The sequence below is a fragment of the Pholcus phalangioides genome, unplaced genomic scaffold, assembly GCF_987345545.1.
Source record: "Pholcus phalangioides strain wild (caught in Gottingen) unplaced genomic scaffold, Ppha-v1.0 ptg000004l_1, whole genome shotgun sequence".
NCBI classification, from domain to species: domain Eukaryota; kingdom Metazoa; phylum Arthropoda; class Arachnida; order Araneae; family Pholcidae; genus Pholcus; species Pholcus phalangioides.
The window spans coordinates 7,111,390-7,137,559 of NW_028301597.1; the positions used below are offsets into that span (position 1 = coordinate 7,111,390).

At 36.9% G+C, this 26,170-nt stretch overlaps 1 protein-coding gene across 7 annotated transcripts in view; it reads right to left on the reverse strand.

Annotated features, from left to right (window-relative positions):
- The window catches only part of LOC149086509 (coiled-coil domain-containing protein AGAP005037-like), a 758,714-nt gene that overhangs the window by 185,386 nt on the left and 547,158 nt on the right, over positions 1-26,170 (reverse strand). For 5 of the 7 annotated variants that reach the window (XM_089255963.1, XM_089255967.1, XM_089255968.1 and 2 more), the window contains 2 exons: positions 22,563-22,708; positions 6,192-6,245 (listed from right to left, as the gene is read on the reverse strand). In XM_089255963.1, coding sequence (XP_089112089.1) covers positions 6,192-6,245; positions 22,563-22,708 — 200 coding nt within the window. The remainder of the gene's footprint in view (positions 1-6,191; positions 6,246-22,562; positions 22,709-26,170) is intronic. The other 2 variants (XM_089255964.1, XM_089255970.1) reach the window with 1 other exon arrangement.

Genomic DNA, 26,170 nt, shown 5'->3' on the forward strand with positions numbered 1-26,170 from the left:
CATGAATGTTTGTTGAACTATAGAAATGAAAATTACCTTAACAAACAAGCTAAAAATTATTCGATGTTGGTAAAAGCTATGGAATATTCTGTTGACATGATGTCAGGAGTTGAAAAAAATTGAAGATTCAAAAATATATATCGGGTGTGGAGGATTTATATATTCAAAACTGGAGGGGGGGGTTTTGAATATTTCTCTCGTCCAGAACAAATTTGCTGCCATCTGTTGTAAAAATACATGATCAAATATTTAACATAAAAAGATAGCATCTCTCTAGATTAAATTAAAATATAATAATAATTTCGAAAATAATTTTTATGTTTAATGAATTTTTATTATTTAATTTTTGACCCTTAGAATTTCTTACAAATGCCAAGAATCTTCTCCCGTATTTTCGGCTTACATAATTCATAATTTATCTCCTCTTTAACTTTGATTAAAATATCATATAATCGATATTTACAACTTAGAGGAGAAATAGAGAAATCTTACATTTCTTCTCGATGACTTACATACATTTATAATATGTTGTGTATTCTTTTTCCCCTCTTGTATAAGCGAAAGTGAATAAATTTATATTCTTCTTTAAAAAAAAATATCATATAATGTGGTTCTGATCACAGTATTCGTAAGTTCTACCTGTGATCATCTTCATCCATCGTTACGAAAGCTATGAGCTTTAAAAAAAAGCACCTCTCTGAATGCAAGATAAATAAAAAATTATTACTATTATACTCCCGCGCATTGCCTCTGTCTCTCTCCGTGGATTTGAGTAGACTGAAGCACGCATGCACTGTTTTCGCTTGCCTCCGTAAAAATTATCCAATGAGCATCTACTTACCACTTAATCATGTGGACAACTTCAAGAAAAATCGGTAAGTTAAAATTTAGTTACCAACTAAATCACTTGTCTCGTGTAAACGGGGCTTATGTTTACTTGTTTAAATGAAAATGGAAGATTTTTCCAAAGCAACTATGTGATTTCCAAAGCATTATGATCATGAATGATCATTGTCCATATGTTAACATTGTAGCATGTTGCAATGCCAAATTTATGAGTTTTTCTTTTGTTGATTCTTAAACTTTGTATTTTTCTTTTTCTTTTTATTGTCTTTTTATTATTATTATTTTTTTAAGAGCTGTTCGGATTAGTGGGGTTCTAGTGTATTCTATTTATCATGCTTGCAAAAGAAGAGCTAAGGAATGTATTCTGTTCTGGTAGGATATTGTGCTTAACACATTTGTACCCACTGCACTCATTTTAGTACAGCTTAACAAAGAACTGTAATCATTTGAGCAGGGTACACCAATCTAAATAATGATTAAAATCACAATTCAGATCACTTGATTAAAAAAAAAAACATTGATTTAAATCACACACACAAAATTTAAATTTCATTTTTTCATAGTTCAATTTCAATGACACTGAAGCAAAAGTTACCAGTTTCATTTATTTCATTATTCATTAACATGTATACCATTTAGGTATACATGTTATTGAAATGCAGCAAAGTTCTTGAGCAAGCCCAATGTTAAATTTCACATGTACAGTAAGAATATTATTGTTCCCATGAGAGTTGCCAAAGTAGTTGTTGCATTTAAAAATCAGAGAACGGAACTGCCTATTTATATTGTGAAAAAATACTTTTCTTCAATACTTGGACATGAATATGGATAGGTTCTCTGTCACTGAAGTGGGACCACATTCACCAAGTTAAAAAACAGTGTCAAAGCTGCAAAAGAAGAAGTTTTATATCTGGTTAATGAGTACAGAGATATTTTTGTGGAAACTTTGGGAAAAGCATCAAATTACACATCTACATTAGGTCTCAAAGAACATTCACTGGCTTACTGTTGATTACTGGGTCTCACATGGAAACAGCCCAAGGAATTCATGACAATTAGATCTCTTTACAATTTGTGAGAGTTAGCATGCAAATTGGTAGGTTGGTATTTGTAACTAGGTAAAGGGGGGGAGGGAATCTCAGAAAAATCAGTTTGACCAACAAGGGCCCTATGATGCTGTTAAAAAGGCCCAAACTTACTTTATGGAAATTGCATGAAATATCTCATTCCAAAAACTCAACATTAATGTGGTCTTTATTTCGCAATATTATTACCTTTTCTGCACTTGCATCCATTTGATAGTCTAAAACTATACAATCAATCAAAAATTCTAGGATTTTTTGCTGGATGCTTGGCACTGGGAAAAAACCCTGCCTAAAAAAAGTTTTGATAAGTTTTTGTGGTGCCCCTTTCTCTCTGATGCCCTAAGCATGTGCTTATTTTGCGTCTAGCCTATAAAAAAGAGCACCTCAAATTTCTACTAGATATAGTCCAGCGTCCATATTTTTGAAACGTGAATTACATACCAGATTGGACTTATCATGACCTGACATAGTCAGAGAAGTAGAGACAAAGACCAGAGAGTTAGTTACATTTCTTGATCATGTTTATGAGGTTGGACAAAAAGTGGCTGTAAGAGACTACATATCTCCATATAAAAAGTGGGTTTTTGGTGCTATTGTTTCCAAAGATGGAGAACTACAGTGCACTTTATCGAAACGAAATAAGCTATGGAGGAGACACAATGACCAGATTCGTCCAGTTGGACCAAGCATAACGTTAATGCTCACGATCATGCCAACATGTCACATGAGGGAACTCCTGACCCATCACAAGAACTATTGCTTGAACACACTGCTGTTTCATCACCGAAGGTCGACAGTTCAACAACGACACAACTAAATCCTGTTAACTGCCCGGCGGTCCTGCACGTATATGTACGTGTGAAGTTTACGACTTCCAAAACGGTCCCGGCCGTATTTTTACGTGTGAAGTTGCCGACTTCCAAACGGTCTCGGTCGTATTTTTACGTGTGAACTTTTCGACTTCCAAATGGTCCTGCCCTCGCTTCTCTCCCCCCCCCCCCCATAAAGAATCACTAAGCTGGCTTAGCATATGCCCCTCTCTTTTCTCCACAAAATGACCATTGCACTCACAACAGCGCTGGGTGTTGAAAACGACAAAATGGCTTCTGCCTCTTTGGCGGGAGGGGACAGTTTTCAATTAATTAAGTAGTTACAGACGTTTGACAAGCACCTTTTGAATAGTTGATTCAAAGAAGCCTTAATCCTTTTGTAATAAATAATAAAGAGAAAGGAGGAAAGAGGGTTAATAAAGAGAAATTTAAATATAAGAAACAGAAAATATAAAGGCCGCTCTTAAGCAACAAATGGCCCACCTAAAAGGCTCGTTTTTAGCTTATTATAGAAATTCCTATCACTCGGTTGTAGGATATATACTGGCATTCACTTTTATTTTGGAATGAAAATTACAGCGTATTACAGCTCATTGACTGTGAAACACTGAATGCAAGATATAGATACACAGGATTTCTCCCCCCCCCCCCGAATTGTGACATCCTGGCTTTTCAGTGATTTTAATTTTTTATCAGTATTGTGTGGTGAAATTTTTTAATTTTATTTTTTATTTGTTTATCTTTACCTCTTTATCACTACTCAAGTACAATACGACAGAACCTCAATTATCCAATGTGATTGGAAAGCCCTACATCAGAAAATCAAATACACTATCATGTTCATTTCACACAGAGCATAATTGATACCAGTGTTTCTTATCTCCTTTAACCTCCCCTGTAACCCTCTTTGGACCATGTTTTCTTCTCACCTCTTTCTTTCTTGGCTACCCCCCCCCCCTTTGCCTGGACCCCCAACCTCTCCCAGCAGAGGAAACAATTTCTAAGTATTCAAACTATTTTCTTTTTGAAAAGATTTATAATGAAAGAAAAAAATTTATAAACAAAGACTGCCATAGTGTCTGTCAAGACTGTCACATGTCTAGATTCTAGCGAGCTTCCCTCTTGTGAAGATTATACGCTGGGCAGTGATTCTAAAATCGTGCCACCACCCCCCCCCCTTCCGCGGGCAAACTGATATTTGGGGGGGGGATTTGGATGGAAGTAACAGCTTACATATCTACATACTTTCGAAAATTATAGTGCGCCAGGATTTTATCATGTAGGTCCCATGAAGACATTAGACCCCCAGACTATGCCTGGATCAGCCCATACTTGTGAACAGAACTCCAGAGTCGGACGAACGTACACAGAGAAAGCATATGGCCATGTGTGCGCATCACATTTGTGGTAAGCCATACATAACATAACCGTACATAAACAAACTTTAGTAGACCACCACTGTGCTGCCAGTGGGGTATAAACCTGGACGCTCGTGATGGGATCCCAGAATGATGTCCACACAACCACACAGTAGCCCTAGAATATACTAAGGGGCCACGGGTGAAAATCCAGTAAAAAAGCATTATGCTTTAAAAGCTGAGCCACGGCTTATGATTAAGCATTCTGTGCAAAATAAAATAAAAAAATGTGCAGCTCATCTATCAATTCCTCACACTTATGTGACAGGGCATGAATAAGCTTGTACGTGTTCATCAATCACAATGCCTCAACATTGAACAAAAAAAAAGTAAATTTAAATTAAAAAATAAAATACAATTTTTTTATTGTATCTTTTGGTCATTTATCACACTTATAAAATGTGTGATCATTGTACAAACGAAACATCCAAATGGTTGACTGACTTCTTTTTTCCCATCTACGACAGCGATCTGGCGGCCAAGCCATTAGATACGTCGGAAGAGTTACAAAACTGTGGGTGCTTGACTTGAGCTTTACATGGAAATATTGATCCCTGACTGAATTTTTTGGGGACACTCAGATCGATGATACAGAACACTGTAAGTACTCGAATACTCACTACAACCCCTGGCTCCACCACCACTGCCTCCTAAATGCTAGAATTTCACTTATATATTGTGGAATCTTTTGACTAAGTACTGCACTGTCAGTTCCCTTCCCCCTAACCCATAAGAAATTTCTGATTACGTCTCTTCCAATAGCACCATTGTCCACATAATAGAAAGATCTGACAGGTCTTGAGGTCAAGCAACCTAACATAACATTTATTTGCACAATAATGTACTAAAGAAGAAATTTAATGATAAAACCGGTTCAGCTCCTGGATGTAAAACGAGCCACAGTAATTGAATTCAATTAGTGATAAAAACTAACTTATTAGTAAAACAATTACCGTACTCCCCCACATTAGCTGGCATGCTGGGAAACAGTGAGGGAGACCAGCATGCTGAAAATGTTTGTATTTTCCGGAATGCCGATAAATTCGATTCACGGTTTCAAAATTCTTGAATATATCTTTATTTTTTACTAATTTCTTATTTCTTATCAGGAAAACAGATTATACATATCCAAGGAGTCAACAATGATGGCTCTTACTCAATGTTAGTGAAAAGAAACAGTTGAATATTTAATATTAGAATGAATAAGTGCGTGTGTTATGAAAGAAGATAAATAAATAAAAAATAAATTATTAGAAATTTTGAAGCAAACAGTGTTAGTGCAATTAAAAAAACAATTCAATAAGGAAAAAAATCAGGTAAAGAGCCGAACGTGCATTGAAGTAAAACGGACAAGGTGAATAAATATCTATGTATATACTCTAATTGCGTGCAAATTTCAGTAACTTAAGTTGTAATGAGTAAGTTGTATGGGGGGGGGGGTATATCTCATAATATAGATTACGAAAGAGGGTGTTAGTGGGGAGGGGGAAGGAAGAAGGAAATGAAACATCAGAGAGAATCGAAAATATTGTTCAATGTCGGTACTGTAATTGAAAGAAGGTAAGATTTGATTAGTCTTCTATACATGTGTATCAACAGGGCCGCAACTAGATACTTTGTCACCCGTGGCAAGTGCATATTTTTACGCCCCCCTCGTAATGCTGAAGGAAATTTACTGACATATTCATGAAGAAAGCCGCATTAAAAATATTCTTTGTTTTTAAGGATGACTTGTGATGCTTTGACATAGGGTAAGTACCAAAAAAGGCAAGTCAACATAAATGATCAAGATCACAATCAAGATCATGTCATAAATCATACTTTCAGAAATAGAATTGCACGAATGACGATAGGTCAGTCAAGGCCACTCAGAAAAACAAAAAACATAATCCTGGCAAAAGTGTTTCTCTCAATAAATTTTCTCCCCTTGATGATATAAGAATGATAATATGTACATTTTCATTCAAGTCGAAGATACTCAAAAAAAAGAAAGAAAACTTCTTGTTACAAACCTCCTGGCAGCAAAACCTGTGGTGAACTACTGCACGTCATATTCACTTGAGTGCCTAGATCAAAAGATAGATAAATAAAAATAAGGGGATCATAGGCAAAATGTCTAAATGATATAATAATAAAGTACTTATGCATTCATTTCTGAAAAAGAAAAAAAAAACATTACCCACAAGTACATAAAAGTCAGTTACAACAAGAGCTTGGAATTACAGGGAAAACTGTCATTATACCTGACTCCTCATTATAAGCCAGGATTGCAAGGGATTATCTCTCACTTCATATAATTATAAATTATTCTGTTATATTATACTAATAATAATTTTTTGTCCTTGAATATAGATTCAATAGAACTAAATGAAATATAAGAATTCAGTTCTAACCTTAGCGATTGATTGAAGGGAATTACTTCCCAGCTCACAGTAGTTAATTTTCCAAAACCTTTTCGCATATAAATAAGGTATATATATATTATTAGCCAATATAGACCACCTCTCACACAAGTCCTTGAAATGAGTAAGGGACCAACCAAAATGCAGGACCTCACAAATTTATTCAGAACAGCTATTTAGCGGTATTCACAAGCAGCGATTTGAATAGACAAAGAGCCCCTGATACATGCCTTCTCAAACATACACAAGAGAGTCTTTTCTCTAAACTACTCAGTTTCACTTTGCTTTGGCATCACTTTTATGCAGGCTGTTGTAATATTATAAAGAAATATTTACATATTTACACAGTTTGTAGTTTCAACCACAACCAATCAGATAAATTATTTTTCAGATCTCATACAAATCATGACCAGATAGCATCATTCTGATAAGATAATATTTTGTATGTTGGCATCACATGTTAAGTTACGTAAATTACGTCATTATTGCAGTACAATGTCTCATGGTGTGTACAGCCTATATAAATGAAATGTAAACAGAAGAGCCAAAAAAACTGTTACAGGCATGCGTATGCAAATAAAGAGATATGGAACCAATCAGAGTACGGCGCTGCGGTCGGCAATGCCTATATAACACAACAAGTGTCTGGCATAGTTGTTAGATCGGTTACTGCTGCTACAATGGCAGGTTATCAAGATTTAAGTGAGTTTGAACGTGGTGTTATAGTCGGCGCACAAGAGATAGGACATAGCATCTCCGAGGTAGCAATGAAATTTGGATTTTCACGTACGACCATTTCACGAGTGTACCGTGAATATCGGGAATCCGGTAAAAAATTAAATCTATGACATCGCTGCGGCCGGAAAAAGATCATGCAAGAACGGGACCAACGACGACTGACGGGAATCATTAAACATGCAACCCTTCCGCAAATTGCTGCAGATTTCAATGCTGGGTCATCAACAAGTGTCAGCGTGCAAACCATTCAACGAAACATCATCGATATGGGCTTCCGGAGCCGAAGGCCCGTACCCTTGATGACTGCACGACACAAAGCTTTACGCCTCGCCTGGGTCCGACAACACCGCCATTGGACTGTTGAGGACTGGAAACACGTTGCCTGGTCTGACGAGTCTCGGTTCCAATTGCTTCGAGCTGATGTACGGGTATGGAGACAACCTCATGAATCCATGGACCCTACATGTCAACAGGGGACTGTTCAAGCTGGTGGGGGATCTGTGATGGTATGGGGCGTGTGCAGTTGGCGTGATATGGGACCCTTGATACGTCTAGATACGACTCTGACAGGTGACAGGTACGTAAGCATCCTGTCTGATCACCTGCACCCATTCATGTCCATTGTGCATTCTGACGGACTTGGACAATTTCAGCAGGACAATGCGATACCTCACACGTCCAGAATTGCTACAAAGTGACTACAGGAACACTCTTCTGACTTTAAGACACTTCCGCTGGCCACCTAAATCCCCAGATATGGGATGCCTTGCAACATGCTGTTCAGAAGAGATCTCCACCCCCTCTTACTCCTACGGATTTATGGACAGCCCTGCAGGATTTTCATAGAGTCAATTACCTCCAGCACTACTTCGGACATTAGTCGAGTCCACGCCACGTCGTGTTGCGGCACTTCTGCGGACTCGCGGGAGCCCTACACGATATTAGGCAGGTGTACCAGTTTTTTTGGCTCTTCAGTGTATATGTTTGCATTGATATAAACCGTCTGCTGTCCTCTTTTTACAACAGAAAAGTGTTTAAAAAAGTTTATTACATCATTCAAGATGATTCTGGACCTTTCAAAATTTCTTCAACTGCTTATAAACTGAAGAGCCAAAAAAACTGCCAAAACTACAGGCATGCGTATGCAAATAAAGAGATATGGAACCAATCAGAATACGGCGCTGCGGTCGGCAACGCCTATATAACACAACAAGTGTCTGGCATAGTTGTTAGATCGGTTACTGCTGCTACAATGGCAGGTTATCGAGATTTAAGTGAGTTTGAACGTGGTGTTATAGTCGGCGCACGAGAGATAGGACATAGCATCTCCGAGGTAGCGATGAAATTTGGATTTTCACGTACGACCATTTCACGAGTGTACTGTGAATATCGGAAATCCCGTAAAAAATTAAATCTACGACATCGCTGCGGCTGGAAAAATATCATGCAAGAACGGGACCAACAACGACTGGCGAGAATCATTGAACGTGACAGACGTGTAACTCTTCCGCAAATTGTTGCAGATTTCAATGCTGGGCCATCAACAAGTGTCAGCGTGCGAACCATTCAACGAAACATCATCGATATGGGCTTTCGGAGCCGAAGGCCCACTCGTGTACCCTTGATGACTATAACACCAAACATGGCCCCCGCTCTGTCCCTTGCGGAATATAAGCGGATTACCTTGCGGCTGGGCCATGCTGGAAGAACTCTCCCGACATCCGGGCCCGGCGAACATCACCCGACTCGCAAGCCACCGGGTCCGTCCCGCCGGGACCCCACTCTATCCCAAGCAGCCACACTCCGGGAAGCTCCCGGAAACCTCCGATGGTCAAGAAGGAGCGCAGGTGGACCGCCCGCCAGATCTCCGACCCAGCAAAAACATTCCGACGGCCCTCGGCTCCACTAGTCCACGAAAGAACACCCCCCGTCCGCCACTCATCGCCCAAAGGAGCAACAGAACAGAACCAAACGTCCGTCCGCCTCCGGACACAAAGCTTTACGCCTCGCCTGGACCCGACAACACCGACATTGGACTGTTGAGGACTGGAAACGCGTTGCCTGGTCTGACGAGTCTCGGTTCCAATTGCTTCGAGCTGATGGACGTGTATGGAGACAACCTCATGAATCCATGGACCCTACATGTCAACAGGGGACTGTTCAAGCTGGTGGAGGCTCTGTGTTGGTATTGGGCGTCTGCAGTTGGCGTGATGTGGGACCCCTGATACGTCTAGATACGACTCTGACAGGTGACCGGTACGTAAGCATCCTGTCTGATCACCTGCACCCATTCATGTCCATTGTGCATTCCGACGGACTTGGACAATTTCAGCAGGACAATGCGACACCCCACACGTCCAGAATTGCTACAAATTGGCCCCAGGAACACTCTTCTGACTTTAAACACTTCCGCTGGCAACCAAAATCCCCAGACATAAACATTATTGAACATATCTGGGATGCCTTGCAACGTGCTGTTCAGAAGAGATCTCCACCCCCTCTTACTCCTACGGATTTATGGACAGCCCTGCAGGATTTTCATAGAGTCAATTACCTCCAGCACTACTTCGGACATTAGTCGAGTCCACGCCACGTCGTGTTGCGGCACTTCTGCGGACTCGCGGGGGCCCTACACGATATTAGGCAGGTGTACCAGTTTTTTTGGCTCTTCAGTGTATTACTTTCTTCAAGGTTAATGTACAACTGGTACTATCATGTTTTTTTATTATTTAATAAATTACTAAGTTTGTTTTTGAAAAAAAGTCTTTTATCAAGTCCTTTACAACATTGGTAGTTCTTTTGAAAATGGCTAACAATTGTAGGAAGCTATTGAGCTGAAAAGGAAGGATGTATTGTGACTTTGTGCTTGAGAAGGAGCGACTGTTTGGAAAACGTAAGTTTGAAAAGCAAGACAGGAGCAGTAGTGATTGATTGAGGAATGGGGTAGGAAGCAGTTGTATTGAGACCACACATTCTGTATATACAGTCATACCTACTGATAATGAAGTTGGAAAAAACAGAGAAACTATTCGTTACACGCAAACTTTATTATATCTATACTGGTTTTGAAAATGATGCGTTCAAGTGAAATGAAGCATAATTTACATACACCATAACCATTTTCCAATATACTGAGCATTCTGAAAATAAAGAAAATAAAAATTAAACTAATATTTTTAAGAAAAGAAGGTTAAAATTTAATTTAAATGTTACATAATTCAATGAATGTCAATTGCTTTTTGTTGCCATTTTTTTTCCTTCAATTGATATGATTGTGTAAGATGAATGTTTTGCTCTAAAATAACTTTTACCTAAAAATAATTTAAATGTCTTTTTTTAAGAACAGGCTGGGTCACTGTTGCATATTTTTGCCTGACTTTTTCGAATTATTTAAAAAGAAGTGCTTCCCCATCAAAATGAGCTCGTTTTCTGAATCGCTACTTGAACCATCCAAAAACCTTCCGCTTCAGGCCGCTGTGGTGGTCGAGTGGTTATAGTGACGGACTCGCGATGCGAGGATCCGGGTTCGAACCCCACAGTGGTGGTCGGCTGAAGTTGGTTTTCTGTGGTTCCCAACTTCAAGGCGCAAATGCGAGCCGATCTCCCCGTTAAAAAGTCTCGCCACAGAGAGCAACAGTCCTACAACGATAAATCATTCAATCATAACACTTCACTCATAGTTAGAAAAACTAGTGGCAGATGGCAGCACTACACATAACAAGCATTACAGAGAAACAAAAACTTCATGTCAGGTTTCACTACACGTACACGGACATTCCCGCATGTACCGATTCGTTGGGGGTTCCGCGGAGGGGGGTGTGGGCGGGGTGCATGTGTGGTGTAGCAGTAGTAGGTAGGGGCTCGGGGATCCATGATGTTCTCAAGTCAGCCACCTCGTTGGCCAATTTGCCTGTTGTGGCGTTGTATTTGTATTCGTTTGTATTGTATTCAATTCCTCTTTGTTCCAAATCATTGATAACAAACTGTACAGAATCATGAATTTTTTTTTTTTTTTTGATGCCTTACTTTTTTCAATTTTCGGCTACCAACCATTTTAGGCTAACCACTGCTTCAATTTTTGAAGCAATGCTTAGTGTTTTGAATATGGGCATTCTCAAAATTAACTCGTAAACGATAAGTCCACCATAACCAGTGGTTAAATCTATCCAAAGAGAAGCAAAAGGTTTTTTGAAGGTTGGATTCTTGGGAACAAATAGTCTTAATCTTCCCTTCAGAAAAGTTTTTCTGCAAGCAAAATAGGATTTAACTTTAGAGGAGGCTCTATACCTTCTCTAAGGGTCAAGCCGAATTAACCATTAAGCAAAATAAACACATGCTTAGGGCATCAAGAGAAAAAAGGGGCACCACAAAAAGATATCACGAATTCTATTTTTTTTGTTAATGCAAATTTTTTTTCCAGCATCAACCATTCAGTAGAAAATCCTCATAAGATCATATTAGCTAACTAACCATGTGATGGCTCAGTCCACATCCTACGAGACTTCTAACTGAAAAGCCATCACCGGGAAACATATTTTCAATATGTTTAAAATGCAAAATGAAATATATATGCTCATCCCACAACTTCTAAACATTTCAGAAACAGTCATACGTACAACATAGCTGCTAACTTTTGAAAATAAAAATCAGGGAGATTTTTGCGCTGACCTGTATTTTATACAAAAACTACTCCCTAATAAATACAAAAGGGACTTTTCCAAATAGAATATGGATTTTCCACACATAAAAGTTAAAGCATACAGAATAAAATCCCTACTCAAAAATTGAAGTCAAATAAAATAGGGATTTTACACACATGGAAGTTAAACCCATGGGAATAAGAGGGTGAGATGAAGTTTTGACCACATGCGTGTCACTATAATCTTCAATTATTATCCAGGACTATTGGTTGTTAAGCTATTTCCCAGCACAATAATGGCCGTATTCACCGTAGAGTTTCAGAATGAGATCCAGGTTCTAAACCGCGTTTCACCTCAAAATTGGTATTCACTGCCCCGGAATTGAAATCCAGGGACCAGTTTTTCGAGCCTGAAACTGAACCTCCGATTTCGGCAATCCAGCAGGGTGGATCGAGTTTCAGCACATGTGCAGTGAGCATTATCAACGCCACAAACATCGACGTAGTAATGGAGGTCGTGCTGAATTGTTTTTACGATGAGCCCGAATGAAATAGGGAATTTAGAATAATTTATTAATTATAAGGTGATGAATGACCGTGTTTAGGTATTAAATATATGTTAAATAATTATCCCCAATCAATAAAAGCCATCAACAAGTGACGAAAGAAGGTGAGTAATGGTACTTTTCTATGATTTCCTTCAAATCTGAACTTTATTCGCTAACAAAATGATCATTACTATCAAATAATGATAGAATTGTATGTGTAATATACTCATGTATTGATATTAATGACACAAATTCATCTTTATGGTACCTGAAGAAGGGCCGTAGTGGGTTCTCTTGATGAAAACTTTTTTCTTGAGTGGGGGCCCTGAAAGTGTTATTATTATGCAAAATAGTGTAAATTTTTGTAAGGGCCTCATTCTCTCAGCCCTTGGGAAGTGTTCCGGTTGCCCCAGCTTATTTACAGTCCTTATCTAAAGGTTAAAATGGTGGGGCATAGTGTCACGCTTTTGAAGTTTTTTCCTCTCTGAAAATAATGAATCATGGGTCTGAAAAAAAAGAGTCATGAAAAGTCTTGAATTGCAGGAATAGTCACTTGTATACAGCTTCGAATTTTCTCACGAATCTTAATTTCTTTTTAGAAAAATAAATTTCCCTAACCAGGACCATCTTAAGAGCATGATGGGGTCCCAGAGACGCCTTCCCTATGTTTATATATATTCAAGTATTGGTGTGAATGGCTTGGATATTGCTGTATGTGTGTGCACGTTCTTTATTTTTTTTTTCTAGTTTTTCTTTCCAGTGAATCCTCATTCTTTGTCAACATTGAAGTTATATCATTGATGATATGTGCTTGTGCATACTGCTGCTTGTGAAGGTGACATGTCTGATTTTGTTTTTTTTGGTTTTCATGTGAAAAGTAGTTCTAGTGTTGATGTCATATTGTGAAGCTTATTTCTTTTAGGCTGGAAATTTAGATTCTTTGGCGCCAGATGCTAAAGTTTGAAATTGAAATTGAAATTTATTACACACACACATATTACAACATATAATACAGACGCAATATACAAAAAAAAACAAACAAAAAAAAACAAAAACATATATATTACCATTTATATATTAGCCCAAGGGATTACATAATCCGTCCAGGGCATATTGATAGAGTAGTATATATTGGGGTTGACAACAGACCAATGGTGTATATAATTAAAATATAATATTGTCTTCACATTACATTCGTAAAGAGAGAAAAAAAGATGCATGTATATGGGATTAATATTCAATTGTGTTGATTTTGTTTATGAGTAGTTTTCTGAATTTGTGCAGTGATTTTTCCGTCTTTATTTCGTTATTCAATCTATTATATTCTTTAGGTGCTATGTATATGAATTGTTTTTGTATTATGGTTTTGTTTGGTTTAATTATGGCGTATTGAATTCCGTGTTGTCTTGTTTGTCTCTGCTGGTGTTTAATTCTGAACCAATCGGGATTTTTCTGAATAAAGAATAATATTTTGTAAAGATAGAGTTTATTGATGTCAAATCTATAATCATTATGACAGTCCTGGATTATATTTATTTTTTCAGATATATTATTCACAACTTTTCTCAGAGTGTTTCTTATTATATTTATATTTGAGTCATAATCACCGCCCCATACCGATATACCATATTGTATATATGGTATATCAGTTTGTTATCGTAGTTTTGATTTTCTTTTTCTTTTTGAAGTTGTTGATACAACTTGTATATAGTTGTGACATTGAATTGTGATTCATTCTTTTGTAAAAAAAAAGAGAAGTGTCAAATTGTTTTTTTTTCTTTGGAGCAGAGGATATGTACATAGATGGACATTTCATATTGGTTATATCTTCATTGGCAACTACAGAGCACAAGTTTGTCTTAAATTTTTCTTTATGTATTTTATTTGATATAACACTGTCGATTATGTATTACACAAATTATGATACTATTGCCATATACTGTTTTTCTTCCTGACATGTATTCTGATGCTCAGTTGTAACTTGCATACATATACACGCACATACACCATATATATATACACTTTTTCTCCTTGTTGAACTCTGTTGCATAACATTTCATGTTTTTGTTTGTTTGGTCGTACACCACTTTATGCTTGTCATATTTACATTATAGTTGTCATGTATGCGATTCACTCTCAACTTTTCTCTCGTGCCATATGTAATGGTCTCTCACCCAACTCATTGAAAACCCACATTCATTACCCACTTCCCGTAGGTAATATGTCACGAGTGCACCTTACACACAATCTCCCCCCCCTCTCTCCTTCCCATCGAGAAACCACAAACCACACATCATACATACATACATGGGATGCAACACGTGTGCTCTCCTTTCCCTCACCGGGATTTCCAAAATGCACTTGAGCACCGAATAAGTACTTATTGCATAACACAATCATAACTCTACAAACAGACATTGTGCCTCTGGGCCAATGAAAATCCTTACAGAAATCAGGCGATTACCTTCGTCCAATAGGGGAGGTCTTCACCAACTTGGTTTGGGAAGACCAGAGATAGTTGCTGGGCATTGGATGACCAACATGTCGCGCTTGAAGGTTCATTAATTTTCACTCTCTCCTCGTAACCCCGGGTCGAGATCCCTCAAATGTAGGGGACACAATAATTGGTGGAGTGAGAGTGACCATGTTGAATATAAATTGTATCGAGTTTAGTGTAATACACCGTGTCGAAGTAATTTTCAATGAATAAATAAAATTAAATTGTAATTCTCTAATTCAAAAGGTATTATTTTCACCATGTCCTGTTCATAATTTCCTAGAAATATATAATATGTCGTGCTAATGAAACTAGTTCGTTTACATCTTCGGTCACATTTTAGACATGAGGTATCATTTAACACGCAATAGGTAAAATATCGTAGTAACATCACGACTACGTGCATGCAACTACATATAAGTTTCAACAAATATAATTACAAAAAAGTCAGTCTCAGATATTAACTTATTTGGCTAATAATAGGAAATATAGCTATTAATGTTCAGTAATTTAATATTCAATGTCCATCACAAGAATAATTACTATTAGCACTAAAAAAGTTTTTTTGGAAATCAAATTTATTGAATTTTGTACTTTTTAATTTTAATGTGTTTATCTTATTAGTGTTTACAAAATTGTGATTTCAGGTACAGAACAATCGCAATTTAAAAAATATTCAGATGAAAATTATTTTTTGAAAAAAATTCCAAATTTATTAGTATTTTTTAAAATATAAATTTTACACAATTATACAAATACAACACCACAACAGGCAAAATACCCAGCGAGGTGGCTGAGAAAAAGATGCCCATAACAAATATGGATGTCATATATTTCAAAAATAAAGCAACCCAATTAAAAAAGTTATTAGAAACATTATAAACAATATATACACATGACAAAATATTATACAATGCCCATAAAGAATACTTATGGTTGTCTTATTCTAAATATGAATAGCTTCTCGATTTACCCCAACATGTTTATCATACTTCTTTTTAAACGTGTCAATTGCGTTACAATTTACTACCTCCGGGGGCAAGCTATTCCATTTATTGACAACCCTATTAGAGAAAAATTCCCTGCGACACCATAATCTTGCATTGTCCCTTACCAATCGATACTGGTGTCCCCTAGTAAAAGCTGTCGATTGGCGGTGTACAATTGCGACCGTCCTTTTTTTCCTTCATTTCATTCACGATTAATAAAATTTGTATGTGTGGACAAATATTTTTTTCTTCAAAGCAATGAAAATCGCATAGGCTGATTATACGTGGGAAGATACAATACATGCAATATAAATTATTTGCTGTTAATGATATATATAATTTATCTAATCTGAGAATATTAGCAATTCTGTAGCGAAATGAAAACCCATCATTATAGATATATCGGGAGTAGGAAAGAAAAACGTAGCTGGAATGAAATGGAATGTCCATTAAAAAGAGGATGATGAAAACCGTATTTTGCTTATCGAAAAGAAATTGTTGAAAAACGTAAACAAGAATTCTATTGTTGAGTTTTCTATTTCATTAGAAGATCCAAAACTCCACTTCATCCTTCATCCAATCAGCATCGGATATACACTCGCCAAGCTAATATATGCCAAATACTCGCCAACTGAACCGAGTTTCACTTGATACTCACTTGGTAGTGTTTGGAGAATACAGATTTTGCGTTGAAACTGAAACGAATTTCAACTGATCCGCGTTTCAGCACGCTGAATGGTTTATATGGCAGTAAAACAAACAACTTCTCTTGTTACCATCAGAGGGTTTGTAAAACTTCCTTAAAAAAGGAATTTCCCACTATTCCCCTATTTACGACGTGTGACGTCCATCATTTTGAAAGGAGGAGGGGAAAAAACAGAGGCAAAATACTTTTTACTCCACAAGAAATTGCTTGGGGATTGTTTTCAGAAGTGGGGATTCCTTTTAAATGAAGTAGGGGTATGTTTAGGGACAATTAGGGGAGGTCGAGAAATGAAGCCAAAATTCGGGAGACTTGGCAGCTATGATACAATCACAGTAAAATAACAAGCAAAATAAAATAGTACATCACATTCACATTCCACAATTTCCAAACATTTCAGAGACAGAAATACAAACAAAAATGTTAACATCAGATAACCCAATCACATATGACTAGTCAGGGACGCCGGCATATATCTGCATGTGTTGCGCGAGCAATAACAATCACTTGAATGGTATTGCTGAGCAACACTATTCAAATGAAGCCAATAGATAATTTCTAATTTAAACTGCCCTTCCAAATGTGACTGAAATTTTCTTTAAATTGTGAATATGGATCCTAATTTATTTGGCATTAGTTTTGTCCCTGAAAATCATACTAACAAAAGTAAAAACCTGCTACTTTTAGCTAGTATACTGGCCCGCAAAAAGACGAGAGTTTCTCAGTGCAAATCTTGCCCACCATTTCTATTCAAAAATGGCCAGTGTCTACTTTTCTCCCTCTATCCCCAGCGCATTTTTATGAGCAGGGATGACACCCCCAGTTTGCGTTGTAGTCTTGTTTCCTCTTTCCATGTCCCGAAACCACCCCTCTTACCCCAACGTGTGTTTGCGGTTGCTCAAATTCTTTTTGAAGTAGAGCACTTTTATTAGTTCAAACTAGAGCCAGACAAAACCTGTCGTTGCCTTCCAGTCATGGCAATCGGAACTGATGGCTATTCTTTGGAATGGCCATTGTCCAGTCCAACCTACAGTAATTCAAAACACAGATTGGGCTGTACACGAAAGTACAAGATTGTTTGAAAGAGGTGTCAACTCTCTTCGTAAGAAATATAATGAGGAAAAAAAAACAAAACAAAATTGTTGTACTCCGAACACACACACACATGCCCTCTCTTTTATTACACATCCGTCATTGAAAACCCTAGAAATGTCGCCGCAAACGACTTTCTCCAAAACTAAACAATTAAAACGAAAGACAGGATAGACCCCGCTCCAGGCCAGTCTTCCAAAAAGGGGCCATTCAATTATAACCTAAGCAAATTTTAACCATTTCTGACCTTCCCCCCCTTGTCAGCAAAATTTCATCATCAGCTGCCCCTCTGAATCCTAATGCGTATTGGTGGGATCAGAGACGTACACAGGTGGAGCAGGGCTTCGGGTGCACACACACACAAGTCACACGCACATGATCAAAAATTTATTTTCAAATGCAAAAAAAAAATAGAGGGGCTCGTGCCTCCCCCGACGATCAAAAATGTATTTCTTTAATGCCAAAAAATTTTTTTTTTAAATTGAAATTTCGGAAGAAAATACCATTATATGTTATAGCTACAATACCCGGTGCTGCCCGGGTTTTCTTCAATGAGGCTTTTTGGATCATGCGATATCTCCCTCTTTCTTTGAGGGACATGCAAACCGTGTCTAAGTTAACCAATATGGCAACGTCCTGCGCGACTCATGAAAGAAACAAATCTAGATTTAAAAAAACATAGAAATGAATAGTCCCCTCCCCCCTTTTTTTTGATGGGTGCTAGGTATTTCGATTCCCTCCCCCTGAACTTCAAGTTATCCATCTCTGCCTGTTTCAGCTTCCAATAATGCTCAATTAAAGCTGTGGAATTTTTTCGATGCACTTTACGGGGCCCATAACTAATTTGAAAAACATCCTAAACTATATGAATTTATGCAAATAAATATCAAAAGACAATACGGAGACATTAATTTTCATGATTGAGAAGATATAAATAAAAAGTTGAAATCAATGTTATTACATGGATATCCAACTCAAAAGTAGATCCGGCAAATTATTCATATTTTTAATTTTCTGGGCTTCGTATCTCCAAGTGAATTCAATATTTCAAAAATCGAGAATTCAATTTAATTTTTAAAATTATTGATGTGGCAGGAACCCCCCCCCCCTAAATTTCCGTATTTATGCAGTTAAATCGTCAATTTTAATACTGATTTCTATGAGGATCACCCTTTTCCTGACCCTCAAAGCGATGCTGCTGATGATTATGACGTCTATTCAAAAAGCCTCATTACTGAGAGTATATTGAAAATGTGGCAAACCATTATAAAGGCATAAATTATTATACATAACTGACAGCATTAAAGAAGTGACAAACCATTGTAAAGACATAAACACGTCTGAAACTCATCGCTAGGGAACCACGGTAACCAAAGTAAACGTTCGGAAAGTGATTGTTGAGGCCCAAAAATCATTGTTGCCGGACAGTTTTTTTGCCCATTTGGGGCATTTGCCCTGGTCTGACGAAATTTTAAAGTAGCTTATCGTTCAAGTCGGGTCACATTTGGTATATATGCAAAATTTGGCGACAATTGATCTTAAATTGTAGATTTGTATAGAGAAAACACACACGCACGCACACACGCACACACACACACACACACACACACACACACACACACACACACACACACACAAAATCAATTTTATATATATAGATAATCAATTTCTGTTAATTTCAATGTCATTTGAAGGCTATGAACTCAAAATTTATCTTTAATAAATTCATTGCTACCCACCCTCTAAGCCATATAATGATAAATCGCATAAAGGCCTTTGGCCTGCAGATCAAGTATAGCCCTGGGGGTTATCTAATGCAGCCTGCCCTCCTCAAACTTCAAACCTAATTTTGTAAAAATGAACTAAGCGGCACATTTACACATCGCTCAATGTCCCTTGGTACAATTCCAGAGCTGACACATTTAGAGATCCCTTGAGTGACATGTGACATAGTTTCAGAGCACTTAAGTGGCCCCCAGTGTGGTTCTACATCACTCAAGTTACCTACAGCACATTCTCAGATTATTTAAGTTGTGTGATCCACGGTATATAATTACGGATCACTTGAGTGATGCGTGGCACAGTTCCAGAGCACTTAAGCGATCATGCCTGTCTGTATGTCTGCCAATAGGGTTTTTCTCTTTATCTATCTATGGCCAAAACTTTAGGGTAGAAACAGGGCTTGAAAAATTTAAAAAACATTTATCAAGCCAGCCAAGCATATTTTTAAGAAAAATAAAAAAGTAAAAACATTTATTCGAGTTTTTCAACACTTAGTAACCATCCTCCTGTTACAAGTTGCACAGACATAAATTTCAAAAATTTTGAGATCATGCATAGGGAATTTTAGGTGTCAATATATAAATTATTTTTTTTCGCCATGGCAACTTGGCGCCTGGGATTTGTCAAGCCTTAAGTAAACACATCTGAACATGTGTATCTGTGTGCAATGCTTGGCCTTCCTTACAAAACACAGTTGATACATCTCGGTTCCTACTGTGATAAAATGGCGGCGAGTTGCCCCAATGTTAACAAAGTGCTATAGTACACCATGTCCAGAAAATTCACCAACAACTTATCAACATGCGTGAATGAATGATCGAGTGAGTAAGTGACAAGTGAATGAATGCTGCTCACTCTGTCACACAATCACCAGGTCATGCACTTAGTCACTCACTAGATCACTCCATCTACCACTAGGTTGCCACTCACTCTCTAAGTCATTTACTCAATCTCTAGGTTGCTCACTCTGTAACTCACTAGTTTGCTCACTCACCAACACTAACCACTCTGTCTCTCACTAACTAACTGCTATACTTACTGACTCATTCACTCTCAGTCATTCCTCGCTCATTGACTCGTGTCGAACTGTTTTCTGACGATGAATTTTCCACAAGCCCCTGTGCAAGACTTATGTGTACTTATACAACTAATGACTGTCAACTAAAACAAAATGTACAGCATATTTAAAGATTGATAAGCATAACAAAAGTTGTTTTTGATGCAGATAAAAGTTAATGAATCATAGAAAATCGATTCAATTTTTGAAATGCTGCGATTTAAGAAAGTGCAACAACTAAATTGTGATTATGATAGCTCTCTATGGCCAAGTTTGAAATAAAATGCTTTTGTATGATAAATTATGTGTTCAAGTTCTGTGATTTAATTCATATGTTTCTATTAATGATCAACTGAAATGAAGTATATGGTCAAATCAAAGTCATCAGGTGAAGTTATTTGTTGGAAGCTAAGTATGAAACAGACAGATTGGTAAAACATCTTAGATATACACGTATATATTTCTTTTAAAATATTGAAGTATTTGCTTGCACTAACAGGTAAATGCTTATTTATAGAATTATTAATATTTTTAATTAAAAATTCTCAACTTAAAATTTAGTTTCTCCAAAAAGAATTTATAGTTCATTGTTTCAATGAAGTTATTTAAAAGCAATAGAATGGCTAATAATAAATCATTTAAGGAATTGATCTTTTTTTTTTAAGTGGCACGATTCTTAAACACTAATTAGTAGTAGTTGTAGAGTTCAAATGGTATCCCGATTGGTTGGAGATTCACTACTCTCGAAACCAAAAATTTTCTCCTTGAACTACTACTACTTCATGTCATGTGGTCTTAAGGACAGGTAGTTCATGGTTCCTTTCAACTATCTGTAGTTGAAGTGATCCTTAACTTACGTCCTCCAACCAGTAGCTCATTCGGACTAGTAGTTACTAAGGAATGCAGAGATAGTTTACCCCTCCCCCCAGGGTGCTCCCTACAATATTTTTTATCATGCTTCAGAGCAGCTCCAGAATTGATTCAGAAATCGAAGTTTCTTGCTTAAAACTCGACTCGAGCACCCACAGGTCTGAAGCACTTCCAAAGCCCGTGTTTGCCACTTTTTTTTAGCTAAATTAGGTTGTGGTAGTGTTATTGTGTGCGAGTAAAATTTCCAATTGAGAAAGAAGAATGTGATGGTGATCTGAACATCTTTAAGAAAAAATTCAGAGAAGGAGCTCATACTGGATATGGAGGAAACTCTTGCATTTTTTTTTTGTTCTAAGAAAGTGAGAAGGAAATACTGTATGTATGTTACACTGAGCAGAACCCTACTAAAAAGACTTCACATTTGTCATGCAAATATGTTTTTTACACAAAACATTCAATGTCCAAAATCATATCAAGGAAAAATAAAGTAACGATTAACACATTTTTGTTCACATACTTAATTATGGAAAATTTCAATAAAATTTAAATTTTTCTTAAATATACAGGATTAATTTTTATAACAATATATTTTTAAAGTACTTATATTACAAAAAAAAAAATGGGCATGTGCTTGTAAATAATTGTAAATAATGTTTCATTTTGCTTAATCATAATATTTACCAAACCAGTATGGACATAACAAAGTTCGTGTATAATGAACAAATTCTGTTTTTTCAACTTCGTTATAAGCGGGTCCGACTGTAATATAAATTTCATCCACTACAGTAACTTGATAACATTGTGCTGCTTCAAGGGCAGTTTGCATTGACTGAAAATAATTGTACTTTTTACTGTATTGAATTATGTTTATTGTATTGACGGAATTTTAAAATTATCAGATTCTTTCATGGAAAATGCACAAAATATGATGAAGAAAAGAAAGTGCAATAGTTGATTAAATTGAAATTTAAAAAAAAAAGAATAAAATTGTGTTTTTAATTTCAAAATTTTCAGAGTGATTGTTACTCCTACAATTAGTAATATCTCAAAGAGGTAAAATGCTTACTAGATGCAGGTTTGCTTAAATCTCCATCTCTGGCTGGTAGTTGTTGCAGAGGTTTTGGTGTTGGAGTAAGAGCTTTTTGAACAAGACCAGTGAGACTTGCCAGTTGTCTTTCCATATACTCCATTCGCATTCTGCACAAATGAGAACTGAATAAATTCATTACTTTGCTTATAACTTTCAATAGAGAGGTTGGCAATTAAGTCTAATCTTAGACCTAATAAATCAATCATCAATAATAACTAATCACATATTTCAGTGCATAAAGAAACCACAATGGAAAAAAAAGAAGGGATTACTAACACTTCAAGTCAGTTCAGAAATTTAGTTGAAGCGAATGATTGACTCAAAATTTTCTAAGAAGCCAAGGCTAGCCATAGAAGAAATGGTGGTGCAGAAAAAATCTCAACCAAGAGAGTGAAGCGAAATGTACAGTGTACGACGATCCTCAAATGGGATTTATCGCCTGTGACATTCCACACACTGAGATTTGAGCAGAGGGGATATATATTCAGGGCCGGGCTAAGGAATTTCACTGCCCGGTGCAAAAAAATGTTTGCTCCCCTCCAAAAAAAAATTTATATACTCACTCCCCAACTTATAAATTTTCTGACTTACAAACCTAAATCTTGAAGGGGAAAATTTTTTTCAGAAAATAGAACACTCATCTTATTTTTCTCATCATTTTTTCATTATTTCAGCAACATGTTGATAGTTGAGATCATAATTAATAGAGAATGGAAGTTTGGCACTAAAAATGGTCAAAATAGGAACTTAAAATAAATCATTTATAATTTATGGAAGGAAAAATAACTAAAAACTAAGGTATTATGGATCCAAAAACTAGCTGAAAAATTGGTTGCACTCAATCCATCTGTTTCAATTAGAGTTTATAATAACTGCATGATCATCCAAGTTAAATTGATTTCAAGCTCAAAACAAACTATTTGAAGTCCTTCAGATCAATTCCAAGGTCACCATTAACTAACAGATGTAGAGCCCGAAGAGAAATGATCTGTAGTGCTCCGAATTGCCAATCATTCCAGTTTATTTCATGCATTATTTAAAATAACTATCGTTTCTATAGTTGAAACATAGCTACCTTGTTCTATTGTTGCTTGAAAAATTATGTTTATTAATATTCCCACATGTGCAAGACTCCTCCAAGCGTGGGGCCACTGTGATGCATCTGTCGCACACTCCTGAAGGCGATTCTGGTCAATTTGACTGAATACCAAAAAATATGTAGAAGAGTTGATCCACTTTGCCCAAGAATATTGAGAAGACACCAACGAATAAGGCAAATGCACAAAATTTTGTGTATTTGCCTTATTCGTTGGTGTCTTCTCAACAAAAAATATGTATCAGGGGTGCAAGCGCCCCTCATCTATTTCGGAGCAGCAAATTTCATTTTTGGAGCAGAAATTTTGAAAATGGAGCAGAACTAGAAACAAACTATATCTGCAATATAAGGAGTAATTTTTCTGTGAAATTCCAAAAGTTTTGCCAAAAATGATTGAAACAAATAATTCTAAATAAATTTCCTTCACAAATTAAAATCCATTTAAATTTTTCCTGAATTATCTTATCTTTGTCACTACTAAAACATGCATTACTGAAATGACGAATAAAAATTATTAGACTCTTTTCAAATTAAGCAACATGTATACTAAAAACCTAGGCAACAAGAATTTCTGCTGCTTGAACACCAAAATCGTATTCATCCTGATATAGCAAAAAAAGTACGTGCAGAATATAATAAGGGTTTCCGTGAAAAAAAATTAGCTTCTCACAAAATTTAAGGGAATTATTAAATTTAAAAGCAAAATGCAAAAAACAAGAAAAATATAAATACCTTATTTACTTAAACAATTTCTCAACCTAATAGCATGTTAATAGATTATGAATCACAAGTCGCTTTCAGAAGTTCAGCATATTAATAACAATTTTTTTCAAATATTTCATGCCCTTGAACATTGAAGGTTTGAAGATTTTATATGTCTTATTCCATTAAAGCATTGGATGGACAGATTTTTCAATGTTCGAATAGACTTTTATTTATTTGTTAACAATAAACTCTCTTTCACTGTCTGCATTACCATGTGCTAAAGATAAAAAAGCCTTCACCAAAACTGGCAAAATTTTTAACTTTGGGCTGCTTTCAAGGTTATAAAGTTTGAATATGTCTGCCCAATATCTATCTATTCTCTGAACTGATTTCACTTCTTGTAATTATTTGCATTGTAGTGCAACCCATTCATCACACATAATTAATAGTTCTGTTGGTGATACAATGTTGAGCAACATCCCAGCAATACGTGAGGGAGTAATGTACCATCCCAGCAATGCACGAGAGGAAGTGCAAACGTTTCATTCTCTCCAACAACATGTTTTGGAAAGGTAGGACATTAATATAAAAAAGGTATCTCACAGAAGTTATGTAAAATGAGCACATGCTCCTAGTACAAACTCCTTCCTTTGACTATTGTTAAGAGCATGTCCCTTTCCCACCAATGCAGTGGCGGACCGTGCGGCCATATTGGGTGCCGCTCTAGGAGGGGTATCAAATGGAATTGAAAGGGTGAAAAAAGCTTTGTTTACCAAAAAAAAAAAAAAAAAACGCCGTCAGTAGCAAAAAAACAGATTTCGCATGGGTAAAAATTGTTTTCCTCGAGCCGCCCCTGTATTCACCAAATCCGAATTTTCACAACGTGAAATTGCCACGATCGGCAACTGCCGACGATAATCACACGACCCGACCGCATAGTGACTAGATGACAAAACTATGATTATTTTAGCTGGAGTTTTAACAGATCCCATTTTTTTCTAATGATCTTCGAAAAATGTCGGTAATTTAAACGAGTAAACCAATCCTCTTTTCGATGTATGCGGTCTTTGAACGCAGGTTGGCAGCCGCAAAATTACCGTAATTTTCAGTATATAACCCGCAGGAGAAAAAACGGTCTCCGAAATCGGAAAATTCGGCATATTCATTCAGGGACTTTGATAGCCCGCCGGTTAACCAACAACAGTATAGGACTTTATAATTCAAGGTAGTAGAACTACTTTCCAAGGTCATGACATAACGCGATTGTGATAGATGGTGGGAAGTGAAAAAAAAATTAAAGTTTCTCCCTCCGTATTTTTTTCCGTGTCTCGGAAAGAACGCGTCCCGTGAACAAAATTTTCATGCTTCTTTTTCCTAAATTCCCGGTATTTGACGCACTACAGTGCATTAGCGGCACCTCCGCGAACCACAAACAAGAATTGGCGCAACTGCGCAGGGATTCGGCGCCTTGGCGCACCATGTAGCAAGAGAACCGTTTCGGCGCAGTTTGGCGCAGCTCTTGCACCCCTGATGTATGTACAATAAATAGCCATGGTTGTTTGCAGTGCATTTATGGTGTAAAAACAAATGCAAAACCAGAGGCAGCTTGAGCTCACCTGTCGCCAAGTACAAAGCTTCATGTGACGCTCCTAAAGACGACCCTGTTAGGAGGCTAAAGAGACTACAGACTAGGGTACTATGGGATAAACCTGATTTTTGTTATTTGTCCAAAGCCACAAAACAATCTTTACTCAACAACAATACCCTCGACCATACGTCCCAT